The 26,231-nt window shown below is 38.6% G+C and overlaps 1 protein-coding gene across 2 annotated transcripts in view; it reads right to left on the bottom strand.

Moving 5' to 3' along the window:
- BTBD9 (BTB domain containing 9) overlaps positions 1–26,231 on the bottom strand; it is a 280,634-nt gene that overhangs the window by 23,816 nt on the left and 230,587 nt on the right. The window contains exons 12-13 of one of the 2 annotated variants that reach the window (XM_039529948.1): positions 18,184–18,240; positions 5,476–5,554 (exon numbers count right to left, since the gene is read on the bottom strand). In XM_039529948.1, the coding sequence (XP_039385882.1) occupies positions 5,476–5,554; positions 18,184–18,240 (136 nt within the window). The remainder of the gene's footprint in view (positions 1–5,475; positions 5,555–18,183; positions 18,241–26,231) is intronic. The other variant, XM_039529949.1, reaches the window with a different exon arrangement.

Genomic DNA, 26,231 nt, shown 5'->3' with positions numbered 1-26,231 from the left:
TGGGAAGAAGGATCAAATCTAATTTACCAATTACTGATAACTTGCTGAAATCTCATAACAATGAAACTATATGGAAGAAGAAAGAAAATCAGAAGTGGAAGCAGAAATATTATTTTGACAAAAGGACCTGTGATCTCCCATCTCTTAACCCAGGTGATAGAGTGTGCCTGAGGACTCACACATCTAATATTTGGGGCCAAATGGGTACCATTAAAGAACAGTTGTATCCGAGGTCGTATGTAGTTCAGACAGAACAGGGGACACATTTTGATGTAATGTAAGGGATCTCTGAGTAATCCTAGAAAATACCAACACATTGGCAGTACATGTGGACTCTGGTATTTCCCATCTGACTGATCCTTTATTATCAACACACAAAGGAGAAACTGTCAAGGAACAAGACTCGAGTCAGACTCTAATGAAAGACTCTAATGATACTGAGAAGATCAGAGTGGAGATTAAGCATTCTGAAAGACTCATAGACACTTGCTAACCTTCCTGGAGAAGGGGTATTTGAAGAAAGTGAGTGGTAAAGACAATCCAGAGTGATGTGCTTGTAACCTCTCCTCTCTAGGTAGTTGACACATTGGATTTATGGAAATGCATGACATGGGTAGAAAATTTAATGTATGTGTTATTAGATAGTTGTTAGCTGTTTACATATATCTATATAAGAGTTAATTTGTTTTTCTTTAAGATGGAAGATGTAGAGATATTTTTGTAGAAGACTATAATTTAGAGACATTCCCTCAAGTGACAATATTATGAACATAGGAATTTGGACATGTGCCCTGGAGGTGGGGATTGGGAACACTGCATGGCTGTGTGCAGCAGTTTATCCGAGACGCTCTCCAGTTTGTTTTATTAAAGTTTTATTTCTTTCTCATTCACTGGTTTGTTATTTAATGAACCCCACATTGTTAGTGCTGAAGACAGCTGGCAGGCCAAGGAGGATGAGGATGGAGTACTGATTCTGAGACTTGCCTAGAAAAAGATAATTCGAGACTTTGGTGAGAGCGGTTTCAGTGGAATGCAGTGGGCAGAAGCCAGAGTGGAGAGAATCGAGGATGGAATTGGAAAGGAACTCCAGACAGTGATTGTAGACAGCATATTCAATGGGCTTAGAGATGAAAGGAGAAGAGGTAGCTGGAGATGGAAGTGGGGTCAAGGCTGGTTATTTTTTAAGATGGGAGAGATTAAAACATGCTTGGAAAGAACCAGAAAAAAGTGAGAGGTTAAGGAGAAGATTAAAGGAGAGGATGAGAGTGGTCATGAGAGTGATCAGGAAATGGTGTGGGATGGGTTCATGGGGCAAAATAGAGGGGTAGGAGCTAGAGAGCAGATAAACTTCTGCATCTGTGACAGGGGAGGAGGAGAGTTGTACTGGGGAAGGGAAGGGAAACTGAGGGGAGGGGCAAGATCACATTGTATTTTCTCTTGAGAGAAATCAGCAAGATCCTGTGAAGAGACAGAAAGGGAGGCAGGAGCAGGGGAGGGTTTGAGGAGTGAGTCAAAGGTGGCAGGAAGGCAGCTGAGACTGGGTGTGAGAGTCACTTAAGTTGAAGTTGCTTACCTAGGAAGAGGGCAGAACTGAAGGAGGAGAGAACTAATTTGCAAGGGAGGAAGTCATCCCGGTCACAGGATTTCCACCAGGATTTCTACTCTGCAGTGTGAGTGCAGGAAGCGGATGTTGAGGGTGGGCTGGGGCTTGACAGAGGAGACCCTGTGATGGGAGAAAGGGGCAAAACAGTCAAGGGTGGAGGAGAGTGAAGCTTGGAGAGAATCAAAAACCCCATCAAAGGAAGAAAGGAAAGAGGGCTCAGAGCAGGTGAGAAGTTATCCACATTGATGGCCTGGAAGTCACACAAAGACTGAGTGACAGGATGTGGGGAGTAGGGGGACTGGTGGGGTGACGCTGAAAGAGATCAGACAATGGTCAGAGAAGGGGAACTCAGCAACAGGAGATCAGAGAGAGAGCGGTGCTTGGGCAAGACCAAGTAAAATGAACGGCCATTTTCGAGAGTGGGACAATTGAACCGGGGCTGCAAGTCAAATGAAGACTTGAGGGTGTGGAAAATGTGTAGCTAAGGGGTCAGAAGAATCGTCAGCCTGGAAGCTGAAGTCATCAACATGGAGTGTGGGAGACTGAGAGGAAAGAAAGCGAGGGAGAGCTAGGAGTTGAAATCAGAGTGTGTGGCTGATGGGGAGGAGTTGGGTGGACAGTAGATGACAGCAACATGGAGGGGGACAGGGGAATAGTGTCTGGAATAGTGAGGAAGCTGCCCACTGAAGACCAGTACAAGGACTGGTCAGGAAAGTGGACTTTTGCTGTCTATGACAATTATTCCATCCCCATGCTACTGGGGGAAGACTTGGCCAACCATGTGGAGCTGGCCAAGAGAGGGGGAGTGGTCACCTGCAGCCAGGCCAAACAAGCTTCCACTCCCATCCCTGTTCCTGAGCCATCCACCAGGACCCCGTCTGTGTTACCAGAGACCCAGACCAAGGTGGTGGAACCGGATCTCATGCCAACAACTACAGCAGCCATAGTACATCCAGTCCCAGAACCAGAACTGGAAGAGCAACCAGCGGCAGAACCATTGCCAGCACTGACGCCAGCGCTTGCAAACCCGTCACCAACCTCATTGCCAGAGGGCGCCAGCGGGCCTGAACTGGCAGAAGCAGCAGACAACCCTACCCAAGAGGCTCAGCCAGAGCCTGAAATATCACCTTGTGCACCAGTGGAGAGCGGTTCACAGTCAACGGAAACAACCTCATCACCTACATCGCTTCCACAGGGACCCAGCCCAAGTCCACAGTCTACGGAGGAACTGGTGTCTCCAGCCTCAAGGGAACAGTTCCAAACTGAGCAGGAAGCCGATAACAGCCTTAAAAAAGCTTGGGCGGCGGCACAGAGCAACCCACCGCCTCTCAGCTCTTCTAATCGATCCCAGTTTGTTGTAGAACAAGGACTTTTATATAAGAAGATTCTTTCTGGTGGACACCAGAAAGGCCAGCATCCTCAAAAACAGTTGGTAGTTCCAACTAAGTACCGGGACAAGCTCTTAAGCTTGGGCCATGACATCCCAGTGGTCATTCTGGGGTAAACAGAACCAAGGACAGGTTGGGGAAGTCCTTCCACTGGGAGGGGATGGGCAAGGACATTACCAAGTATGTCCGGTCAAATGGTTAAAGTGTTCTTGAATGTCAAATATCTTGTTGTTTACATACTTAGTAGTATATGTAATAGTGCATGGGTTTTGTTAATCTGTTTATTTCAAAGTTCTAGAAGGAAATCACCGCCAGTGTGGTTCCCCCACTGTCTGCGATTTGGGGGGCGTGTCATAAATAAACAGATCAGGGTTAAGGTCTCTTTTACCTGAAAAGGGTTAACAAGCTCAGTAACCTGAGAAACACCTGACCAGAGGACCAATCAAGGGACAGGATAATTTCAAATCTCTGTGGAGGGAAGCCTTTGTCTGTGTTCCTTGTTGGCTCTGTGTGCTCTCTTTGGATCTAAGAGAGGCCAGTCATGTCTCCAAGTTCTCCTGGAGCAGTTCCTACTATCCAATAGTGAGTATTAATTAGAAAGGCGGATTAGTCTTATAATTTGATTTCTACATTTGCAATTGTGTGTTTGCTGAAGGAAATTCTTTATTTCTGTTTGCTGTTACTTTGTTTTTACTGAGAAAGAAAGGAGGGGGGATTCTCTACAGAGATTGATAAGTTAGACCCTGTATTTTTGCATCCTGGTATGACAGAGATGGTGTACTTTCTTTTTTTGTTCTTTTAATAAATTCTTTTCTTTTCTTTGGACTTGGTTAATTCCTTCTCTTGTGGAGATTCAAGGGAAGGGGAGGGGGGAAGAGTGAGTTCCTCCTGAGGGTGATTCACAGAGTTGAATCGGTGTGTCTCTCTCCAGATTGGCTAGGAGAGAGGGAGAGGGGAAGTGGGCTGCTTCCCTGTGTGTAGAAATTCAAGGAGTTTGAATCAAGGTATCTCTCTCTCCGGAGCAGGCTGGAGAGTGGGAAGGGGGTGGGGGAGGGGAACTGGCTGTTTCTCTCTCTCTGGTGAGATTCAAAGGGTTTGAATCTGGGTTCCCCAGGGGAAGCTTGGGGGACAGGCAGTGTGTCAGACACTTTAACCTGACTGGTGGCAGCAAGAACCAGACCTAAACTAGGATTTTAGTTTAGAGGAGTCCAGGCAGGTCCCCATTTTGGAACCCAACAGCTCTAAGTGGGGGTGAGACCTATGACAGTGTCAGATGCAGTGTTGCTCAAAAGAGGCGAAAAGGAGGTGCTGGAAGTGGCATGAATGGAAGAGAAGACCAACACCCTCACCACAGTCTGATCCAGGGAGTGTAAAAATCCTCTGTAAGAGAGGACAGAGGCAGTGTCTGTATTATAGCTGTATTATAATAGTGCTGAAAGGGCCACAAACACAATCAGAACAACATTGTGTTGCTCTGCAAACACATAGGAAGACATGGGTCCTGCCCCAAACAACTTACAATCTAAGACCCCAATTCTGCTAAGATGTACACTTGTACTCACTTAACTTTACACATTCTGAGTGCCCCCCCCCCCAAGTTAATTGCAGAATCAGGGCCTGATTTGATACAATTTGTAATGAGAGTCTCAAACTAGTGGAGAGGAGGGAGGAGCAGGGTAACAACAGAAAGATCACATGGTTACATACTGCAGGTTAAGTAGTGCACAAGTTGATGTTTCTAAATATTCTGAATTCAAAATAAATAAATAAAATCAGCTACCCTGATTACCACACAGCATACTCACTGCTGACTGATTGCGTGGCTCACTGATTTATACGTAGAATAATCTTATTTATACCTGACCTTCTTCTGGAAAATGAGACTTTTTATTATTATTTATAGGGCATCTTAATATTGTGTGATAAAAAACAAGCAGTCAGAGTCTATGTTGCTTCCCCAGTGCATTTATAATTGTGTGATCTTTCCTAAAAATAAAGATTTGTATGCTAAGTATTACTCCTAATCTACAGCAATGTTCAACAATGCTATGATGAAGGCCAGACAAATGTTTTGGGCTGGTCTACAGTACAAAGTTAGGTTGGCTTAGCTTCATCACTCAGGGCTGTGAAAAAGTTCACACCCTGTTGTGATGTAATTAAGATGACCTAAGCCCCAGTGTAGACATTGCTAGGTCGACAGAAGAATTCTTCTGGAAGGCGACAGAAGAATTCTTCTGTCAACCTAGCTACCACCTCTCAAAGTGCTACAGTGGTTTTTACATTTGGCTGTGAAGAAACCTGTACAGTCTGGAAAGATAATGACTAAGTGACGAAAATACTCTTTCTTCATTACTAGACTGCTACAGCAGCAATAAACATAGGTACATTTTAGGCAGCAATAGCAGTTTACTATGGAAATAGAATTAAATCTGTATATTCAGCAAAAATATAATAGCTTTTCCTCTCTTAAAAACTGTCCCATACCTCATTAGCTGTGTTGTGAGTTCCAACTATTCTGATGAAGGATGCAGGTTGTCTGTCAAAAGTTATTGCTTGCCAAGATCTACAAAAGAAAGCAGAGGGACATACAGTATTAAGCAGAGCCACCACAGGTTGCAGTGAAATACAGAAAGAATCCATTGAAGTGACAAAACAGGCTGTCATTTAATGGGACCAGAAGGGGACACACTTTTCATGGCCTGAATTTCCAGCAGTCTTTGTTCAGGTTAGATTTTTTAAGTGCCTTGACTCTACTTAGGTGTATTCCACACACAATTCAGTATACAAATTAATACAGTTAAGCTCTAACTATTGTTAAAGACCTTTAAGAAAAATTGTAATAGAAAAAATTATTGGTCAGAATTCTGAAGTTCCTTTGTATTAATTTCTGACAGTATTACTAATAGAAATATACAGGAGGAAATGGATGTTAGCATTAGCTACCTGTAGAGACCAAAGGAATCACCAGGGCTGGATTAAGGCAAATCGGAGTTGTAGGCACATGATGACATGAACTCCCCACCCCCTGCCTGGCTCCACTCCATGGTCTCACCCCAGTGCTGTGGCCTCATTCTCCATTTCAAATGGCAGTGGTGCCACCCTCCCTTTCTAAAGGCAGTGATATGGGGTCCCCTTCATTCAGCCAGGAGTGGCAGGAGCAGCCCCTCCCACTGGGAACAGCAGCCCCCCCACCCTTATCCCCTCCGAAGGGCAGGAGCTGGGGTGTAAACATTGGGTAGGTGGGGCAAGACTGAGTCCACTGTACTCTTCTCCTGCCACATACACGGTCCTCTGTTTTGGGGGTTAGGGAAGAAGAGTATTGGTGGGGCCCCACAGAGAAGTGGATCTTAGAAATTAAAACCCCACTGAGATGCACAGGCTCTCTGCAACGGTAAGGGCTAGAAACATTCTTCTGAAGTGATCACATGATTCAAGGTGCTGGGGCCCTAATATTGGTCTTTAGTACCTATGCCTTTATCTGGCCCTGGGAACCACCCAAGTCTTCTAGGGCATGTCTACACTGCAATCAGACACCCGTGGCTGGCCTGTGCCAGCAGACACAAGCAGGCAGAGCTCAGGCTAAGGGTCTGTTTAATTGCAGTGTAGGTATTCGGGCTGCAGCCGAAGCTCTGGGACCCTTCCACCTGGCAGGATCCTAGAGCCTAGGCACCAGCCTGAGCCCGAATGTCTACACCACAGTTAAACAGCCTCTTTGCTCAAGTCAGCCCCGGGTTTTTAACTGCAGTGTAGATACACCCTTAGTTACACTTTGCTTGCTTGGTTCTTGAAAGCTTCAGTCATTTGTCTGTGCATTTTTAGTGCATCCATGACCATGGTACCTTGGTCCCATAAATCCTTGATTAGTATCATGATTATTGCAGTTTACACACCATATTTCTAATCAGTATGTTGGCACCCACAACTGTAAAAATCACATAGTATTTTTATCTAAAAGATTTGCAGTCCATAATTAGAGTTCTTCCTTCCACATCAGATAGTTGCAATCACATTTTTTTCAGTGATTATTGCTAATTACAAATGAATGATCAAAAATTATTTATATTTAGATTTATGTCAGGTGCAAAGTTCATTGTTCTTGGACCGTTTGCTGAATCCTATATAAAGGATATAGCAATATAAAGCAATTTTAAAGAAAGAAGACCACATATTCAACACGTTAACTTAGTACTTATTCTTCATTGTAACAAAGTGAAATATATCAGCTATTAAGAAAGGCAAGAGGTAGAAAGCACACTCACACATACCAACACTAGCTTTGATCTAGCTATATCAGAGCTATCTCGAGTTAAAATAGAAGTGACACCCTGGCAGTCAATGGTAACAAGTTACTCTCATCTCATTTTTAGGGATCCCACTCATTACAGAATCCCAGAGAGATACAGTTGCCTTAGTTTTATGTAAACGTTTTATATGCAGCCAATTGTGTAAATTGGAACTGCAGTCAATTTATATTTTGTCTTCACTCTCTCCTGTACTCCATCTGGTTTACTTACAACAATTAATAAAGAAAAATTGCATGCAATAGGACAAATCAGCTCCCATAAGGAAAGAAACCTTGTTTCAATTTTTATGATATACTGTAAAATCATCCCTGCATTCTGATTTTTAAAAAGAAAATTGCTTCCTCAACTTACTGCCTTGGAGTCTGACTTTTACATCATTATCCTTTTCTTGAACAGGAATATTTGATTTGCAAACATTGTGGGGGTCGTAATGTTGTGTAGCAGACTTTGCATGGGATTGTGAAATCTCTCCCTCCTAATAATATAGAGCAGGATTAGCCCAATAAACAATATGCAAAGCACTCTGATTCCGACAAGCTCCTATATCATGCTAAAAGTGAAGGAGGAGGAACAGGAAAGAATAATAGGATCTGAAGGTCTCAGTTTAAGAGCAATCTTCCATTATACTGGATTTTAGAGAAACAAGGTGGGTGAGGTAATATCTTTTATTGGACCAACTTCTGTTGGTGAAAGACATTTTCAAGCTACACAGAGCTCTTCTTCAGCTCAGCAACACTGCAAACATTGTACTGGACTAACACTTAATTGCATTAGAATTTATTTTCAATAATACAACCTGAATGCTAGATACAAAATTAACCTTCATTAAAACCACCATTACAAAGGGATTTGAATGTTAAAAAAGTAATTAATACAATTTGATGAACTTCCTGAAGAGGAAAAAAATCAGACATTTTCCTGAATTTATTAGGAATAACTTCAAATGTTGTTCATAGAAGAAACAAGATAGCAACAGAAAAAGTGACAGGCACATCAGAGCCAGTCTGTTATAACAGCTTTGCTGCTCACAGGGCCATTTGACTTGAACTAGAGTTTTATCCTGATAGTAAACTATTGATCTCTTCTTCACAAAGATAGTATTACTATGTCTAGGTTTTACTAGTTTTATTATCATGAGGTTGTATTCATTTAAAGGAGACTATGAATCTCAATCCGTTCTAACTTACACCAGTTTTACTGCATTAACTTCAGTGGAGTTATTTGTGATTTACCTAAGTGAGTTATGAATCTGCTCCCCCTCCCCCAAGGCACAGCATCTATCTGCACTCATGGCCTGCACATAATGTATTGTTTATTTGTATTCCTTATGTGGTTTGGGTCCCTCCTATTATAGAGATTTGGCTTTCTCTTCATGCTCTAAATGAAACATGAAATCAGATAGGATTCTTTCACTGACTATCCCTATCCTTGTATGTCTGTGGGAGTGCAAGTATGTTCTCAGTGGGGTATCCTTGCTTCTTGAGTTTGCTTCCCTTATTAGTCTGACAGAGCCTGAGTCAATTAACGTTCAAAGCCTATTGCAAGTCCTACATATTCACTTATGCTTTTGTATGAGGTGCAAACTGCCAAAGTCAAGTTTCTGTTTTATTTTGGAGAGTTGTGGCACGCTTACTAGTAATATTCCATCACTTCAGGTTGCATTAATGCACGTGCTTGCACATATATGTATATGCAATTCATGCACTGAAAAATAAATATTTATTTTTATAGACTGAACATTAAGAGAAGAAAAAGCAACATGGAAAGGCTAAATCTGCCTCTCTCCAGTGATCTGGAAAATATTCTAAAATTATGCTATGTGAAGGAGTGTAAAATACTAAGAAAAGTTATTAGGAAGGGGCTATGCCTTTGTGGCTTCCCAAGTTAGGAAATATGTAGTTATGGGACCAGGAAAAAGTTAGTTCAGGGATCCTAGTATACAATGTATGTAGAAATATATCTATTTATAGTCATTCTGAGCACAGGTCAAATAATAGTGCCATCTTTCAATGCAGATTCCCCCCAAAATGAGAATAAGTAACAAAGACTGTCATCTCTCAGATGAAGTGGGGACAATGGGGCAGACGCATCCACCCAGTCACGCAGCAGTAGGATGTGAATGATATCAAAAGGCACTGAACAAGTGGTAGAAGTCCACTGAAGATCCTTTCAACAACATTTTATGTGATTGCTTCCTGCAGTGACCTCACAACTGCTGCCATCACTGGCAGGTCAGGGAATCCTTATTGGCTGCCACAGTGCTGTGACTGGAAAAGTACCACAATCACTTCTTTAAGCATATTGAAAGATGATGTAACAAATCTGAAGATTTTCTTGAGGATTTGAGGGGAGACAGGGTTTTTAACATTTTATTAAAGTTGGTCCAGAGCATCTTACCATTTTTGGTACATACAACAACTATTTCCATGCTGGTTCAACACTTTATTTACAACATTAGAGAATAAATTTCATAGTAATCAAACAACCTCCCAGTATCCACCACCATTTTTTCCCTAACCTACTGATAGGCTCTAACACTGTGTGGCTAATTATAACTGAGAGGGCTGGGATAAGGATTCCTCCAAGGTAAGTTACTAATACAGTACAATCACTCAGCAGCAAACATTTCCAGAACTGATATAAAAATCTGCTGAGCATGCAACCTTGGTGTCTTTCCTCCTTGTTTTTTAAACTTTCTGGAAGTGTTGATCTTTTTTTACCCTCACACAGTGTCTGACTGGTTGATTCATTTTAGATTTGCTGCTCAAGCTGAGGTAGCCCTGGTCATCACTTTAACAGTAGACATAATCATTACCTCCAGCTGAGGTCTACATCTTGAAGAAAAGACTAGGGACCAGCAGCATACACTGACTTACACCAGGGTCCTCAAGCTGAAAGGCAGCAGTGCAAGCTGCTTGGCCTGCGGAATTCCCCTGGAACCACAGCTTCATTTTTAAAAAGAAATTAGCTTTGTTACAGCCCTAGGGTGTTTTATTTAACACTCTACATCTCACCTCAGCCACACACACCCAACTCTCTCATACTGCCTGACTCCCCTAAGGAGATGCAGTAATTGATAATTAGCATTCTAAAGCCAAGCTTGCATCCTGTGAGCCCGTCATATTTAATTACATTTTAACTATATTCGTCTTCGATAATAGCCCGAACATAATTTAGATAATTATCTCTCACTCTCTTATTCTCTTACTCTGTCTGACTCACTTAAAGCTCTTTGCAACAAAAATCGCTTTCTCTGCTCAAACACATAAACAGACTCTCGGGCCAAGTGCTTTCATCTCTCCAATAGCAACAGCTGTCACTAGAAAACTCAATGGCTTTGCGCATCCCACAATCGATTCAGGAAAAAAAATCTTCATGTTTCTTCCTACTTCTTTATTTACTGGGGCAGGTGGGAGAAGAAGAATGGAAGAGGCATTACTATCCAGGCAAATTATAGCCTGTATCTCCATTATGGCACTTTACCTCTTACAAGGTGTAATGGCTTTTCTCACTGGTTTAAACTCTTGCCTGGTAAGTCATCTGAAAAGTTGCAGTCTTTCTAATATGATTTATTACACAGAGGAATCTAAATAATGACCTTTCCCCTTTTTGTGTTCCCCTCCAGAAGGAAGCAAGTTAAGAAAGAGGGAGAAACATATCTGTTGCTGAGGTTTTCTAAGGATCCACTGACACTATGAAATACTACTATATTGCAGGATCTACTTACAACACAGTAGCGCTGGATGTGGTTAAAACCCAATTCATTCTTGTAGTGTAGAAAGGACTGAACCATACTTCAGAATTATGCTTCAACTGGGCTAATTCCAAGAGTTTAGCATGAGACAAGAACACTTAAAATATGGTTTGGTTCTTGCTACACTGCAAGACCAAACCTATTTTAACTGTGTAAGATACTACCATGTTGTAATGAAGTCTAGCAATATGCTACCTTTCCATAACACAGACAGGGCCCAAGCAACAGCATTAATGCACCTAATTTCTACTGATATCCACTAGCACAAATTCCCCTTTAAAACGTGAATGAACACAAATTGAATTTACATCAAACATGGAGTTCTTTCATGCGTCCAGCCTATTTGCAATCTATGGTGCTAAACTGGAGATCCAAATTCTACTTATTCTCAGTGAGGCAGGACAGAAGCAGAGGTGCCAGTCCCCAGGCTAGGTAGTAGTAGTGGGATGTCAGTTTCATATGCTCTCCTAGATGGTCTCTGGGGTCACAGGGAACCAGCCTCAAAAATTTGATGAATGAATCAATGGTTGTGGCTGAGGTATGCACAAGTAGCTCCTACTGGAGTTGTGGTGATAAGGAGACTTAATGGTAAAAATGGACAGTAGGATCAGAAAAAATTTCAAATGGCCTCCTGTCTGTGCACACATAAATCTGATAATTGCATTAACATAAAATGGGTCATCAAGCACCCAACTAGTATGTGCAAACTGCCATTTGTAAACACAAAAATGTGTGTACCACACAAAAGGCAAGCCCATTGTGTCTACAGCAAGCATTGCAGCATGTTCTGTACAAGTAATATTCCTCCTGTATTATAACCAATATTATATCAATTTCTACTATGGCACAACTACAAAATGAACATGGGTATGTATACTAAAAATGCTATGAAAACAGTCATTGCAGCTCAACAGCAGCCAATTTTCAAATGTTAATAAGTTGGCAGTTTTCCTTTTCCTTTTTGAAATACCAAAAGAGACTAATCCGCTTTATAGACAAATTGCCTGTAAATTTCCAGTTTAAAAAGAAAGCTCATTTTCAGGTATAGTGGTGCCAAAAACCACCCAGCAATCTGCCCACTCTGAGAAATCTCTAATTTAGCACTTTAACGTAAGAACGGGGGCTATCCAGCCAGCAGCTGCACGACGACATAAGACACCTATGTTAAGGAATCAGCTCAGTCCTCTTCTCTAGGGGACTACCAGGGACTGGGATGGGGCATAGGGAAGGGAGAAAATTATATTGTAAAGGGACCCTCATAATAAAAGCTAAGGCAATTTTAATTTTATTTTTTTTAATGAAAGTAAAACTCAGCATCCCTTTTCTGCTCTCCTCCCTCAGTTGAGGACTATGAGAGCTTCAGCTCAGATTCCACCCATTTGTGATGTCATCGTTACAGTTTTCCAAAGAGGTTGGCAAAATTCTCCCACAAAAAGAGGACTGTCAAACCTAGTACTTCTAAAGAGCAATAAGGATGCCAGTTCAAGTAGTTGTTTTCCCTATGTAATTCTCTTTTCTTGGCCTCTCTTTGGCTAATTTATTTTAGTAGAAACAAAGCTAAAAGACATCTAATAGTGCATCTTGGTTACATTTATGTTATATTCCTTGACGTGATAGTAATGAACAATTAAGAAAAGTAGAGCAAGAGGACTTGAAATGGTAATAGAAGTCTTTGAAGAAAGATATCATGAAATCTCTGAAGTAAATGCAAGAAGAATAAGCACTACACATTCGTCATGGCAATACCTGTTACATAACTGCAGTATGTATTAACAAATAAGCATGTTACCCTCTTTTGAAGAAGTACCTTAACTTTAAAATACATAAATATAAATTAATTAAAAACACCAACAAGACTGGCATTCCAGTAAACATTATACATCATTCGTCGGTGGCACTCCATCCAGGATACCAAAAGATCTACATTCCCTAAAGAGTTACCAATTAGCCTCTCTTTGGCTAATTTATTTTTAATACACTTTATCAGACTCATGTATTGAGCCAGCTGTCTGTGTTTAAAATACTCTGACAAACAACACAGGAAACTACTTTATTTATAAATGAACATAATATAAAAGCAGTCCACTGATTATCACTGGAGTATCTTTTCATTCAGAGTTCACTATGCCATTGTGAAGTGAATGAGAATTACTCCTGGGGGAATTCTGCACCAAAAAATTAAAAATTCTGTGCACAATATTTTAAAATTCAGCAAAATTCTGCATTTTTTTGGTCAAAATAATACAATATAATCAAGTTGGTTTCAATTATTTCGGTAATTTATTTAAACTACAATACAATGGATGGAGAATGGGACTGGGGAGCACTCAAGGAAATCCCCAAACTCCCTCTGTCTAATAGTAATGTAACTAGTATTGACCCTTTACTTCTAGTTGTTAGTCAACAAATATATGCAGCCATATGCTCAGTGTTGGATCACAGGAAACTGAAGAGCAAATGAGGGCTGGAGACTCAAACTCACAATCTATACTGGCTACTGACCATCTCCAAAAAGGTCAGTAGCAAACAGTTCATGGAGCATTTTGATAGGAAATTTTTTCAGTCCAAAAATTTAGACCAGTTCTAATCACTAAAGCACCATAAGCATTTATAAGGCCATACCGTCCTTTACAATAATGCTCCTTTACACCACTCTGGCAATGTAAAGGAGCCTTAAAATTTGTACACCTGTTTTATACTTCTGGGAGAATTCACAAAAACAATGGGAACAATTCACTAAGCAGGCAGGCTGCTACATTTTGCTCTGCCTGAGGGAACAGAGCCTGCCCCATGCCTACCTCTTCAGAAACACTTCCAAACCCTGCCCCTCCACGCTGAGCATGCTGCACTAGTGAGCGAGAGGGACAGAGTCTCTTTCTCTCACACACGTATGACTGCCCAGCTTCCCCCTTCCCCCGTGGTGATTTATGTCTCTACCAGCTGCTTTGGGTGCCCAAACCAACCTGCCTGCACTGCCGGGGAAGCAGTGCATGACTGCTCTTGTAGCTTCCCTTTGCTTCCCCATCAGAAGTAATTTTTCTGCGGAGCACAGAAATCTGTGGGGGCCATGAATTCTGCACATGTGCAGTGACGCAGAATTCCCCCAGGAGCAGAGAATGATGTGGGATGAGATGTTAATGCACCCTGGACCTGGTCTAAAAAACTGACCCACACTTATCAGAGGGGTAGCCGTGTTAGTCTGGATCTGTAAAAGCAACAAAGAATCCTGTGGCACCTTATAGACTAACAGACGTTTTGCAGCATGAGCTTTCGTGGGTGAATACCCACTTCTTCGGATGCAAGTGACCCACACTTCTTCATATTTTACTTTCCTGTACGTAGACTTACTGGATCCCAGGATACAAGTTGTGTGCTACATTATTTACATTTGAGGCTTCAAAACCAGAGACAATCTAATTTTGGCATTCGGTCCAATATGAACTGGGCTTTATTCTGGACTTTCTAAGATTAAGTTACTGTTATCATTTCCTTACAGAGAAAAGCTTCTGACAATCCCCCAAAAGGTTTTTACTCTGAATATTTTTCCCGTGTGGAAGATATGCAATCCTGTAAGCATTTGCACATGGATTTGAAGCTATAACTCCTGCTTGGATTAAAAAAAACCAAACCAAAACAAAAAAGCCCTAACTATCAACAAGGGATCTTTTAATGAACTGATATAAAGTTTTACAATGTGTGATTTATTGTAGACATAAAACACAGACTTGATAATGCATATTTATTAAAATAAGAAGACTGACTTATGAAAGAGATTTAATGAAGTCTATACTGACTCCCTGACATCTTTAAAAAGTCGCTAATGAAAAAAACCTCTCTTTTTAACATAATCTCTCCTTTCACAACTTCAGCATAATATACAATAAACTAATATATTACAATAAAAATATATATTTTAAATGCAACAAAGAAAATTTTATAAAATAGTCAAAGCAGAGCAATAGTAAAACAGAACCAGGTCACTGGGGGCCAGATTTTCAGAGATATTCAGACACCTAAAGATGCTGATAGATGCCTACTGGGATTTTTCAAAAGTGACAATGAGAGTTAGGCACCTAACCTGCTTAGGAGCTTTTAAAAATCTAGCCTGGTGTCCATCTGCATCTTTAGGCACCTAAATACCTTTGAAAATCTGGCCCTAAAACTTACTGTTCCTGATTAAGTAACTTTGTAAAACAAAACACTGGGAGTCAAATTTTCCAGTATTGCCTCAAAACTTATGCACACAAAATGTACATATACATATACACTCACTTGTGTGTCTGCAAACACAAACAGAGAGAGAGAGTGTCCAGCTGACTGGCACACCCCTGGTGCACACAAAATCTTGCAGGCAGAAGACTTGCAAGCACAATTTTGGAGGATAAGCAGAACCCATATTGAACATTTTGTTGTGTATATTTATTTCCACTATTTTTGACGGATTGTGTACCTGTAGCCCATGGTTGTTCATGTAACTATCAAAAGGTAATGAAGGGCTCTAATAAGGTAATAATATATGCCGTAACACAATGAATGAACAGGGTGTTGCTTATGACTTAGAGCCGATTTTCACCCAATCCCCACTGTGTGATCAAATTTTGATTATTTAACTTTTCAGATAACTAGAACAGAAAAGTTGATTGACAGAAAATTAAATAAGTAACACTTTGGTATGAGAGAGAGAATCATGTTCCTTATTAATCAGTTCCTTTGTGGTGTGCAAGGTAACATGATATTTATCACTCTACTCTCACATACTCCTTGGGGTGCCTACCCATAAAAACTTCACATTTACAGGAACCAACCCTCTATTACTGTTGATAACATCTAATTGACATGTCAAACTCCAAGGAATGTAGTAAATTGTAGCACCACCTCAAAGAAAAAAATAAACTGGTAAAAAGGTAAATCAGCATCTGTCTCTCTGTAACAACATACAAACATGCTAGAGATCACTAATCAAGGAGAAAATTCTTCTTCCACTATTCTCACCACACTGAATTAGCTATTAACCTGAGCTTGGGAAACAAGGCCACTCAGCTTCTAATTCAGTCTTGTCCAATATGAACAGCAAAACCACTGACCCGAGTTCATAGTGATTCAAATTTGAACTATTTTAGACATGAAATATGGCAGCCCCAAAAAAATGAGCGCAATTTTTGGTTTGCATCATGTCAGAGAGCAGGGCGATGATAGGTTATCTCCATATGATTCTGGTGAGACTAAACTTTGAATACTCATTCAATTCCCTGCATCTCAACACCAAAAAGATATAGAAAAACTAGAGGGAGTTCAGAGCAGATAACAAAAATGATTTAGAGGCTGGAGGGATTGACTTTGAAGAAATATTAAAAACTAAACATTAGCTAAACTTCATTAAGTAACAACCTAGGTGGTGCGAGGGACAGAATAACTGTATATAAATATGCTATTTGAAGTGTGTGAAATTCAAGAAAGGAGAGTAATTGTTTAGTGTGATATAGGGGAAGCAATTAAGTGAAATTAGATAGACACATTCAGACTGAATATCAGGAAAGATTACTAATGGTAGAAATCTAGTAAATTGGGGAGTAGTTACTATCGGAAAGGGGTGAAAGCCCCATCACTTGAGTCATATGAAATTGTACTGACTGAATATAACTCTAGCAAATTACACTGTAGGGAACAATCCTGCAGCAGTCCCCAAGGGATGAATCTGAAGATGTAATATTTCTGCTCCATCTCTGATTTCTATGATTCATGTATTTAATTTGTACTGATACAAACTTTACCTGGAATGAATCAATAGTTTAATATTTTGTATGCGTTATAGCATTTTGTGCCAGCCAGGTGGTGTTTACAATGCTACAAAAGCTACACGTGATTTGGTCAGCCAAGGCAAAACTGTGATTTTCAAGGGTGTAATGAAATTAGATCCTGCATGTCAGCAATCTAATTAGGACAAATCTTTTCGGAAGAGAACAGAAATGCCACCTTTAGCACAAGATATATTAACATCCAACTGGGTTCTTGTCTGTACATGTGATTCTAACAGTCACTGTGGTTTAATGGCCACTTGTGTAACAAAGGGCAGCTGCAAACACTAGGGGCACTAGGCATTGGAAGAGCAACCTATCACCTAGTTTGTGAACATTCAGGCAGTTTCTATTAATTAGATTGCTAATACAACAATACAACTCCACAGCAAATAAACGCTACCACCAAATAAAAATTCCAACATTAGACAGCCCTTTCCTTACACCAAAGGGTAATCAGCCCTCTCTCATAGGGAATGCCTGATGTTTGGATTATTATTTTGTGGTAACAATTAATCACAATAACATTAGTTATGGGGGTATGTGTATTTATTTATATTCAGGATGAAAAATATTTATTTCCAGAATATCACAGCTCAGCAAAAGCTCTCTCTCAAGATATGGTTGGCCATGAGATGCCTTATAGATCCAAATGTAGCCAAAATGTCATTATTTAAAATATGCAACCATCAAATGGAAGAAGGAAAGAAATAAAGAAATTAGCAAATAAAAAGTGTATTTGTGAAAAAAGCCAATGATATAAATAGACTTTTTAGGTCCCATCTAGGCCATTGTCCCAGGGATCAATGCAGGACTGTTTCTATTATATTTTCTAGTGTTTTGTCCAGTGTAGTTTTGAGGCTATAAGAGCAGGAACTCCATTCAGTACTTTCCCAATTATTCAGATATGGGCAGGCAGTCACCAGTACTCTCCAACCCCTATTCCACCAACTGTGAGTGTGCCCTTGACAAGGGGATGGGAAGCTGGATTAGTGGAAATGGTGTGTTCAGGTTTCAGGTGCACAGGTTTCAGTAACACATAGATTAGTTTAGCAACCTATTAGTATTTGTTAGGTTCACCAGAGTTGGAAATAGTTGCACAAGGTTTAGCAGACATCTCCAGAGCTGCTCAAGGCTGGGAGCCAAATTGAAATGTGATGTGTTAAAGGTGAAACATACAAGTCAGTAAGATTCATATATTCATAGACTTTAAGGCCAGAAGGGTCCACTGTGATCATTTAGTCTGATCTACTGTATAGTACAGGCCATAGAAGTTCCCTGAATCTCCAATATGATGTCATGATACGTCCATGAGTCTAAGTTATTGTAATGTACATACTTAGGGGCTATGTGATGGGGCGCCTGCCCTCCACTGGCCCTGATAGGGTTAAAATATCTGAAAGAGAGAGGAGATATTATTTAGTATGATATATGGGAGCATAACTAGAAGTAATGGGATGAAGTAAAGAAAGTAAAAAACTTACTGAAGGCAAATTGTATTAGATGGTAGAAAAGTCTCAATGAGAATTAATGAAAATACCAACACTTAAAACACATTTAAAGTAAGTTGGCGACTGAAAATAATTCTACATATTGAAAGAGAAATCAGTGCAAAATCCTGGGCCACAGTCTGATTTTAGTTCAGTTTTGAAAGACATAATTGCTGCCTGCTCATAAAGTGACCTATAAGTCTAATCAGGCTAGCACAATACTCATGAGACTTGGAATATGTATTCATAATTTACTGTCATCTTCAAAATATTGAGCTGTATATGCCAAAAAGAGTTATGTATCCCACAAAAAATACGTAAAGCTCCACCTGTCTTGGTTTCTCAAATATTAGACTGGCTACAGGCCAATTTAAAAGGGAAAGACATGTATTCATGATGCAATTTCCAAGAAATGTACAATTCCTTCCACCTCCAGATCACAAAGTACGCCTCTACAAATTTCATATTTCTCCACAGGAGTGGTCTGTCCAGGTGGCCATATCAGTTCCTCAACATCTTAATTCTTTAATATCTGCAGAAATGGCCATAAATTTATCTGCTTTGCACCATTTCTTCAATATCTTTAAATGTCTTTTCCAAACTAGGCATTAAGGTCTTAACTATATTAAACCTCTGAGTAACATCTACAGAATGTTGATTTTAAATATAAGACTATTCTCTAATGGCCCAGAGCTGTGCAATGAGCAATCCCGAGAGTGATAAAGAATTAATCCAATACTGTAAGCCAGAAGAGGTTGAGTGCAGCAACACATTCAGCTGGGAGGGTAAGTCTTTTGCCCTCATTAGCTGATTAAGAAGCAAAATTGAGAGGATTAAATATTGAGGGGAAAGTGGTTTTTTTTTTTGTTTTAAATCTCATACATCTTATCTTCATCACCAGGGAAGAAGATCTAAATAATTGCAGTGAGAGCTCATACAGTAAAAAAAGAAAATGATGACTACAAAAAGTTAAAAGTATTCTAAAATAGATCAGTTCCCTACTCCAGTATTTGTTGCACAGAATATATAATGTTTTGAAAAGCCTGAGAGACTGCTAACAACTAAGTCAGAATCTCTCTGTTTAATGACAGATCAGCTGTACATCTGGCAGTCAGTGCATTAGTCTTCCCTTCTCTAATGAACTGTTCATGCCACTGGCCATGATCTCTTGTGTGTCAGCACAAGTCATTTCTGCTTTCATATAGTTCTAACTCTTAGGTTATATTTATAAAGTGGGAAGCTGTCTGGCAACAATGTGACATCTATAGCTCCAATGGACACCACTGTGGGAACACTATATCCATTTCTGCTGAATTTGAACTAGATAAGAATCAGTCAAATATTGGACTGATTAAAACATCAGGATATTTCTTTACTTCTTCAACAGCTTCTGGTTTAAGTTTTTGTATAATCTAAATTTTAATTCAGAAAAAATCTACTTTAACCGATTAAACAAATTCTAAAAGGGTGTATATATGTGTGTGTGTATATATATATATATATATATATATATATATATATAAACTATTTATTTATTTAGGATTTTTTAACAAGTTTACAAATTCTTGCCATGTAAATATAAAAAACAAAACAATCATTACAACAATTGTTTTTGTTTAAACAAACATTATATATAGGAATACAGTCATGAGATCTTTCTATTTAACGGGGTGTTACCACATTACAAAGTGAGCACCATTATGACACATATAATATGTCACTTCTAGGATTTTATTGAGTGAAATCTCAATATACACATATTTAACAGAGAGATGTGTCTATCAAATATTATTATTAAAAAAAATTGGCAGGTGTGTTGGGTTTTTTAAGGTGAATGTATTGTGTCTGAGTATTGAATAAATATTTAAGTATCAATGTCTGTTTTGCTCAGTACATAGTGTGTTAATTTTTCCATAACCACAACCTCCCATATTTTTTGAACCATTCCTCTATATTTGCACTATTTTTCTCTTTCCTATGAGAGGCTACCAATAGCTGAGTGGCTACTAACTGATGAGAATAATTCTTCATTTCCTCTTGTCACCATTTCCACTAGCAAGCCCAAGGAAGGTTACCAAATGATCTTTCGGTAATAAATATCCAACAATTTGTGATATTTGGTTACGGATTGCATCCCAGAGCTCTCTAATGACTGGACATGTCCACTATATATGCATTAATTCTCCTCTTTCACCACAATTTCTCCAACATGCATTCCCATTCAATCTCTCTATATATTTTTAACCTAACTGGTATGAGGTACCAATGAATCAGAATCTTATTCTTTTATTGTGCTACCTATTAAAGTTAGCTTTATGTATAAAAAAGGTATTCTAGAAAGCTGAGAAATATAATGCCTGACTCAAAAGTACTGGAACCGGGGAGACTGGGCCAGTTATAGTTAGTTTTACTCTCTAATTAAGTTGGAAAAGTTTCTCTACTGAATAGCTAGTCAACCATGAATGGCCATGATTCTCCCAATCTTTGAAGCTCTCTGGTTTGTGATATGGGTTAAGATGTGGATTATTAGCAGTAGGTGTCACTGGTGAAGGAAAAGAACTGATCTTATTTCTATCCCAAACCTACAGAGTAGCCTTTGTTAAAGGATGTGTGTAAATTTCTGGTGGGCATGATATTTTTATGAATCCATGGTAGCATAGCAATATTTACACTGCCACAATTTTCTTGTTCTATGAAGACCTAGTGTTTGGCTGGGTTAACGCATTCCTACTCCACTACTGCTTAGAGCTGTCTGGCTTGATAGTACCATAGAATACTTGGAACAGCTAGTCCCCCCTATTTAATGGGTTTGTAAAGGGGAGATATTTGTAATTAAATGTGCTATTGTAATGTTACCCAATTACAGAAACAGATTTAATCAGTAAACAAACATATGTGTTTTTATATAGTTTCAGAACAGCCAATATTTTCAGCTGAAATTAGACCACTTTCACCATCTTCCAAAGCTCTGGAAGCTTTACATGTATAACTGAGATTGTCTGATATGATCAAGAAGCGCAAAAGCTTGGTGGAGTTATGAAAGAGTTCTTTCATGGGTCACTCACTCAAAAACTTGATCTGTAACACCTAAAGAAAAACTGCATCCAAAAACTATGTAAACAGGATGTTAAGACTGCATGATTAAGCACTCAAATGTCAAGAAATGTCAAAGGTAAGGTTATATTTGCAACTCTAACCATGGCCTATTCTTCAGATGCATTATAATACAGACATTGGTCACATAATCACAGATATGTTATTTTCCCTTGCCACTGCTAATAATCCGCATCTTAAACCAAATTGCAAACCAGAGAGCTTCAAAGAGTGGGAGAATCATGGCATACTCACAGTTAACTAGCTATTTGGTAAAGAAACTTTTCTAACTTAATTAGAGAGCAAACTGACTATAACTGGCCCACTCTCTCCTGGTACCAGTACTTTCAAGTAAGGCAGTTTCTCAGCTTTATAGAAAAGCTTTTTTATACAGAAAGCTCAAATAAAGCCATATATCCTCTTGAAGTATTTCCTACAACCTAAGACATACATGAGTAGCATCCTGTAATACGGTTCATTCTTGCATACTTTACTTTCATTGTCATAATGGTCCAGTGTATCTTTATTGAGTTACACTTTAAATTCTCTTCTCTCTATCGTATACATTTTAATAATTTACAGTTACAATGTTATGCTTATGCAATCTTAACTACAGCTGCTGCTGCTACATCTGCTATAATAATCTAAAGAGAAAACAGGTTAAATCAAGAAATGGGGGGGAGGGGGGGAATGGTATGAAGAGATATTATACCCCTTGAAAGGCTTTTTAACATTTTGATCTTCACTGTGGATATTTCAATTTCACAAGCCCCATAATTTACATTGCTTAACATTTACAAATATCAAAAGAACAAAACAGAAGATAAAAGGTTGGAGGCTATATTTTCCAAAAGATCTGCTCATGTTGCAAATGTAAAAGCATCAATTACATCTTTAAATGGATGTGTGCAAGTTGCATTTAGGAGTGCTTTTAATTCTCTCCAGGTGACATTTAGTAGTAAAACTACTGTAACCCAAAAGAAGAAAGCAAAAATACGTGTGGGGAGGAGTGGCTGGGGACTGTCTATTTAAACAAATTACATATTTCAACCTTTCCCAACTGTGATTAGTCATTGAGTACCCAAATTTAGTTGAGGCTTCTGCATACATAATTATGATTTATTTAAAAGTACTCTTGGTAAAAGTCTGTTCTCCATTACCTACAAATGAAGTTACCAAGGGAGACATTTGATTCTGAAATTATTTTTGAAAATGTTTTACTCATTATGGTATGTAATAAGGATAATCAGGAGGAGGGCACTTTCTTTTATTTTTTTTCTTTTTGGGGGGGCTAAGAGGGTAATCAGACATCGGGTTATTTCAACTTTCAGGAGAACAAGCTTCATAGATAGAAATTTGGCAAACCCTATACTTGATAAATATGAAAAGTTAAAAGTTGATTTGGTTGGGGGAACTGTTTACGTTTTAATATCCCTGTAATTAACACATCTGTCTCTGAATTAATAAAATCAGGTTTTCACATTGTACTGATTTTCCTTTTAGTCACAGAGACACTTGATTGAGTGAAGTGGACACCAATCTGTAAAACAAGTGCAAAGAGGAGAAGCCAAAGATAAACCTGTGGTTGAAGCACAGGACTAGGAATGAGATGATCACGGACTTTCTGTGAGAAATGTGGTATGTCACAACCACAGGGTACTTCAGTATCCCCATCTATAAAATGCAGATGATAATATTTACATACCTAACAATGGTTCTGTGAAGCTTAAGTCATTTAACAACTGTAAAGTAATTTGAGGTCTTTAGATGCAAGGTGGTAGAAATGGGCAAGTACTGTGTTCTAGTGAGAGAAGAGCAGTGATCAGGATGCAACTCTCTGTGTTAAGTTTTCTTCATCTATTTTTGGAAAAATCCAATGTTACATATGTATCTGAGCACCAAATGTATCTGACCACCAAATATTGGGTCATGTTCTTTAGGCTAACAGAAAAGTATGACTATTCTATATACTTGAGATATAGCCAAGAATTTCTGAATTCTTTTCAACATATTTAAAAAATAAAATCACATTGATATGAAAGACTTCAGCAGTCAAATAACTATCTTTCAATAAAAACTGATGACAATGCACTAAGGGCAGGTCTACACTACGGGGGAAAATTGATATAAGATACGCAACTTCAGCTATATGAATAACATAGCTGAAGTCGAAGTATCTTATATCGAATTACTTACCATCCTCACGGCGCGGGATTGATGTCCGCGGCTCTCCATGTCGACTCCGCTACCGCCGTTCGCGTTGGTGGAGTTACGGAGTCGACATGAGTGCGTTCGGGGATCGATATATCGCGGCTAGATGAGACGCGATATATCGATCCCCGAGAAATCGATTGCTACCCGCCGATACGGCGGGTAGTGAAGACGTACCCTTAGTTCATTAATAAACATCCAAACTTATTTCAGGTCAGATAAAACCAGTAATAACATAAAACATACTTTTTTAGAGGGAATAAATATAATTTTAAAAATATGCAGGAAGACTGTCCTAGATACCACTTTTGTTAGGGACCAATTAGTGAATGAAACTCATCATTTTATACAGTGACAGATTAACCTCTTTGCCCTTTTTCAGTGAACGATCTTTAGTAGCCTCATGTTTGAGAACCTATTGCTCTTTAAAGGAAATGAGACCTTCAAGTTTGAGATTTCTTGTTATACCTAAATTTTTCCCAAAATTACAGTTTGTAGATTAAATGATCCATTTTCTTTGTGATAAAGGGAAAATGTTGCCTGGCTGCATCAAGATTCTCACTTCCTCCATAGAAGGCTTTGGCTCTTTCACTTGGACCAAATCCAACAGTCCTTTACTTGGGTCAAGCTTCCACGGAATTCCAGAGTTTTGCCCATATAAAGATGGCAGTATTGATACAGGTTAAAAATCATGGTCCTAACCCTGTAGTGTCTACTCATAGAACATTTCAGATTTTAATGAGCATTTTGCCTGAGTAAAGATTGGAGAATCAGGCTCCATATTTGTTGAAAATGGACACCTATTATGCTTTCAGTGCCTGCACTGAACATATTTTAATAACCTAATTTATTTTTCACCATACATATTATTTATTTAGATTTATTTTATTGGTGTCTGTAGATGAGGTCTGAATGACTCAACATTTGGACTCTCAGCCTTTCACCTTTGCATTTCTTATTTCAGCCATTGCATAAATCAAAGCTATCACAGAATAAGTGAAATGATCTAAACTGCTGAAAAGTATTCCCTCAAACAGACAGCATCAGAAAGCAGGCTGGATAAAACCCAATGACTTTTTTTAAGTGGGGGAAAGCTTTTATAAATTTAAATAGGATTTTTTAGATTTAAGTTAAACACATTTTCTTTGTAAAAATAAACCCATTTAAAATTTGATAGAAATTATGACAATCTACGTTAAGGCATAATCTTACCTCAGTCTATTAAAATTATTTAAATTGAATAAATATATAAGATTCAAGTAGTACATGTTTGAATGCCTTAACGTAGAGGAAGTCACTGTCTAAGCACCTGGAACCAGAGTTTGTTGAAGAGATAAACCAGGTTTTGACAACAGTAGCTACTTTTACAGGTGCAGAGAGAATAACTTTTTCATTTCAGTTCATAGTTGAGAAACCAAATGGGACTAGGCAAGAAAGCTTGTTCTCCTCTTTCCATCTGTGAATAAAAGTGATGTGTGATAGGATGCAATCTACTAATTCTAAAATCTTGGAGGACATGGTGACTAGAAATAATCAGTTCAATTCACTATCTACTGATAACTCTTCTTTTGTTTAATAAATCAGCTAGTTTAAAAAGCAAATCATGTTTGATAAACTTGCTTTTTCCCCTTATGTATCACACACATGTAATTTAGTTTTACTTATTTAATTAAAAACAAGTTTAAAATTCTGTTTTTGTGCATTTTTAATTGAATTCAAATTTCCATCTAAATGCAGCTTGACACAAATCATGAAAAAAAAATCTAATAAGCAATGCATCATTCACCATTTTCTAATATAATAAAAATGTAAAAATCAAGAATCTGAATGAATATATGTTCAGCTATCTCATTGCTTAAATAAATGTGTATAGATGTCATGAATCCTCCTGGTTCGCAAAAAGAAGTACCAAATTTAGTGTAAAGCCTATATTTAGTTCAAAATCAACATGTTTTAATGGTTATCAACCAGTAAGAATCAATCTTTCTTTAGGAAAATAACTAAAAAGTACAAATGCAAAACAAGATTAAAATTGATTATTTAAATCAATACACCTTATGAGAAAGTAGAAATAAAATAGAGTGAGGAAGAAGGTGGACATCCTGAAGCAACATAGAAAGAGAAGAGTATATAAATTTGCCTAATGCAGATGTGGACAATATAGCAAGAAGCCTATAATATGGCTGGTATCTCTCAGCTATAAACAAGTCTACTTGTATAAAATCAAAGGCATAAGAAATACAATTGGTGAAGTAGTTTAAAATAAATGCAAATTGCTTATCTTATTTAAGAAAATAGAAGAGAAATCATAAGTCTCATAAAACTAACAAAAAAAAAAGATGTTCTCTAAAAGCACCTGAATTCAGGTAGTCAAAGCAGAACATTCTGCTAAATTATGAGTTTGAGAGAAAGTATTTAATCCTCACTTCTGTGGACAGTGATTGAGAAAAGTCACTAAGTCTGAAAGGAAGATAATGAGCCATATGCAAAGAAATAATAGAAGGAACAAGTTTGACTCTATAATCCATGATTTTGCTTTAAAAGGTTATCAGCAGAACATGGCCAACTCATACAAATTCAATGGATCAATTGC

Source organism: Mauremys reevesii, linkage group 3 (assembly GCF_016161935.1).
Source record: "Mauremys reevesii isolate NIE-2019 linkage group 3, ASM1616193v1, whole genome shotgun sequence".
Classification (NCBI taxonomy): domain Eukaryota; kingdom Metazoa; phylum Chordata; order Testudines; family Geoemydidae; genus Mauremys; species Mauremys reevesii.
The sequence above is the reverse complement of the archived record's forward strand: the minus strand, read 5'-3'. Positions and strand labels throughout refer to the sequence as shown.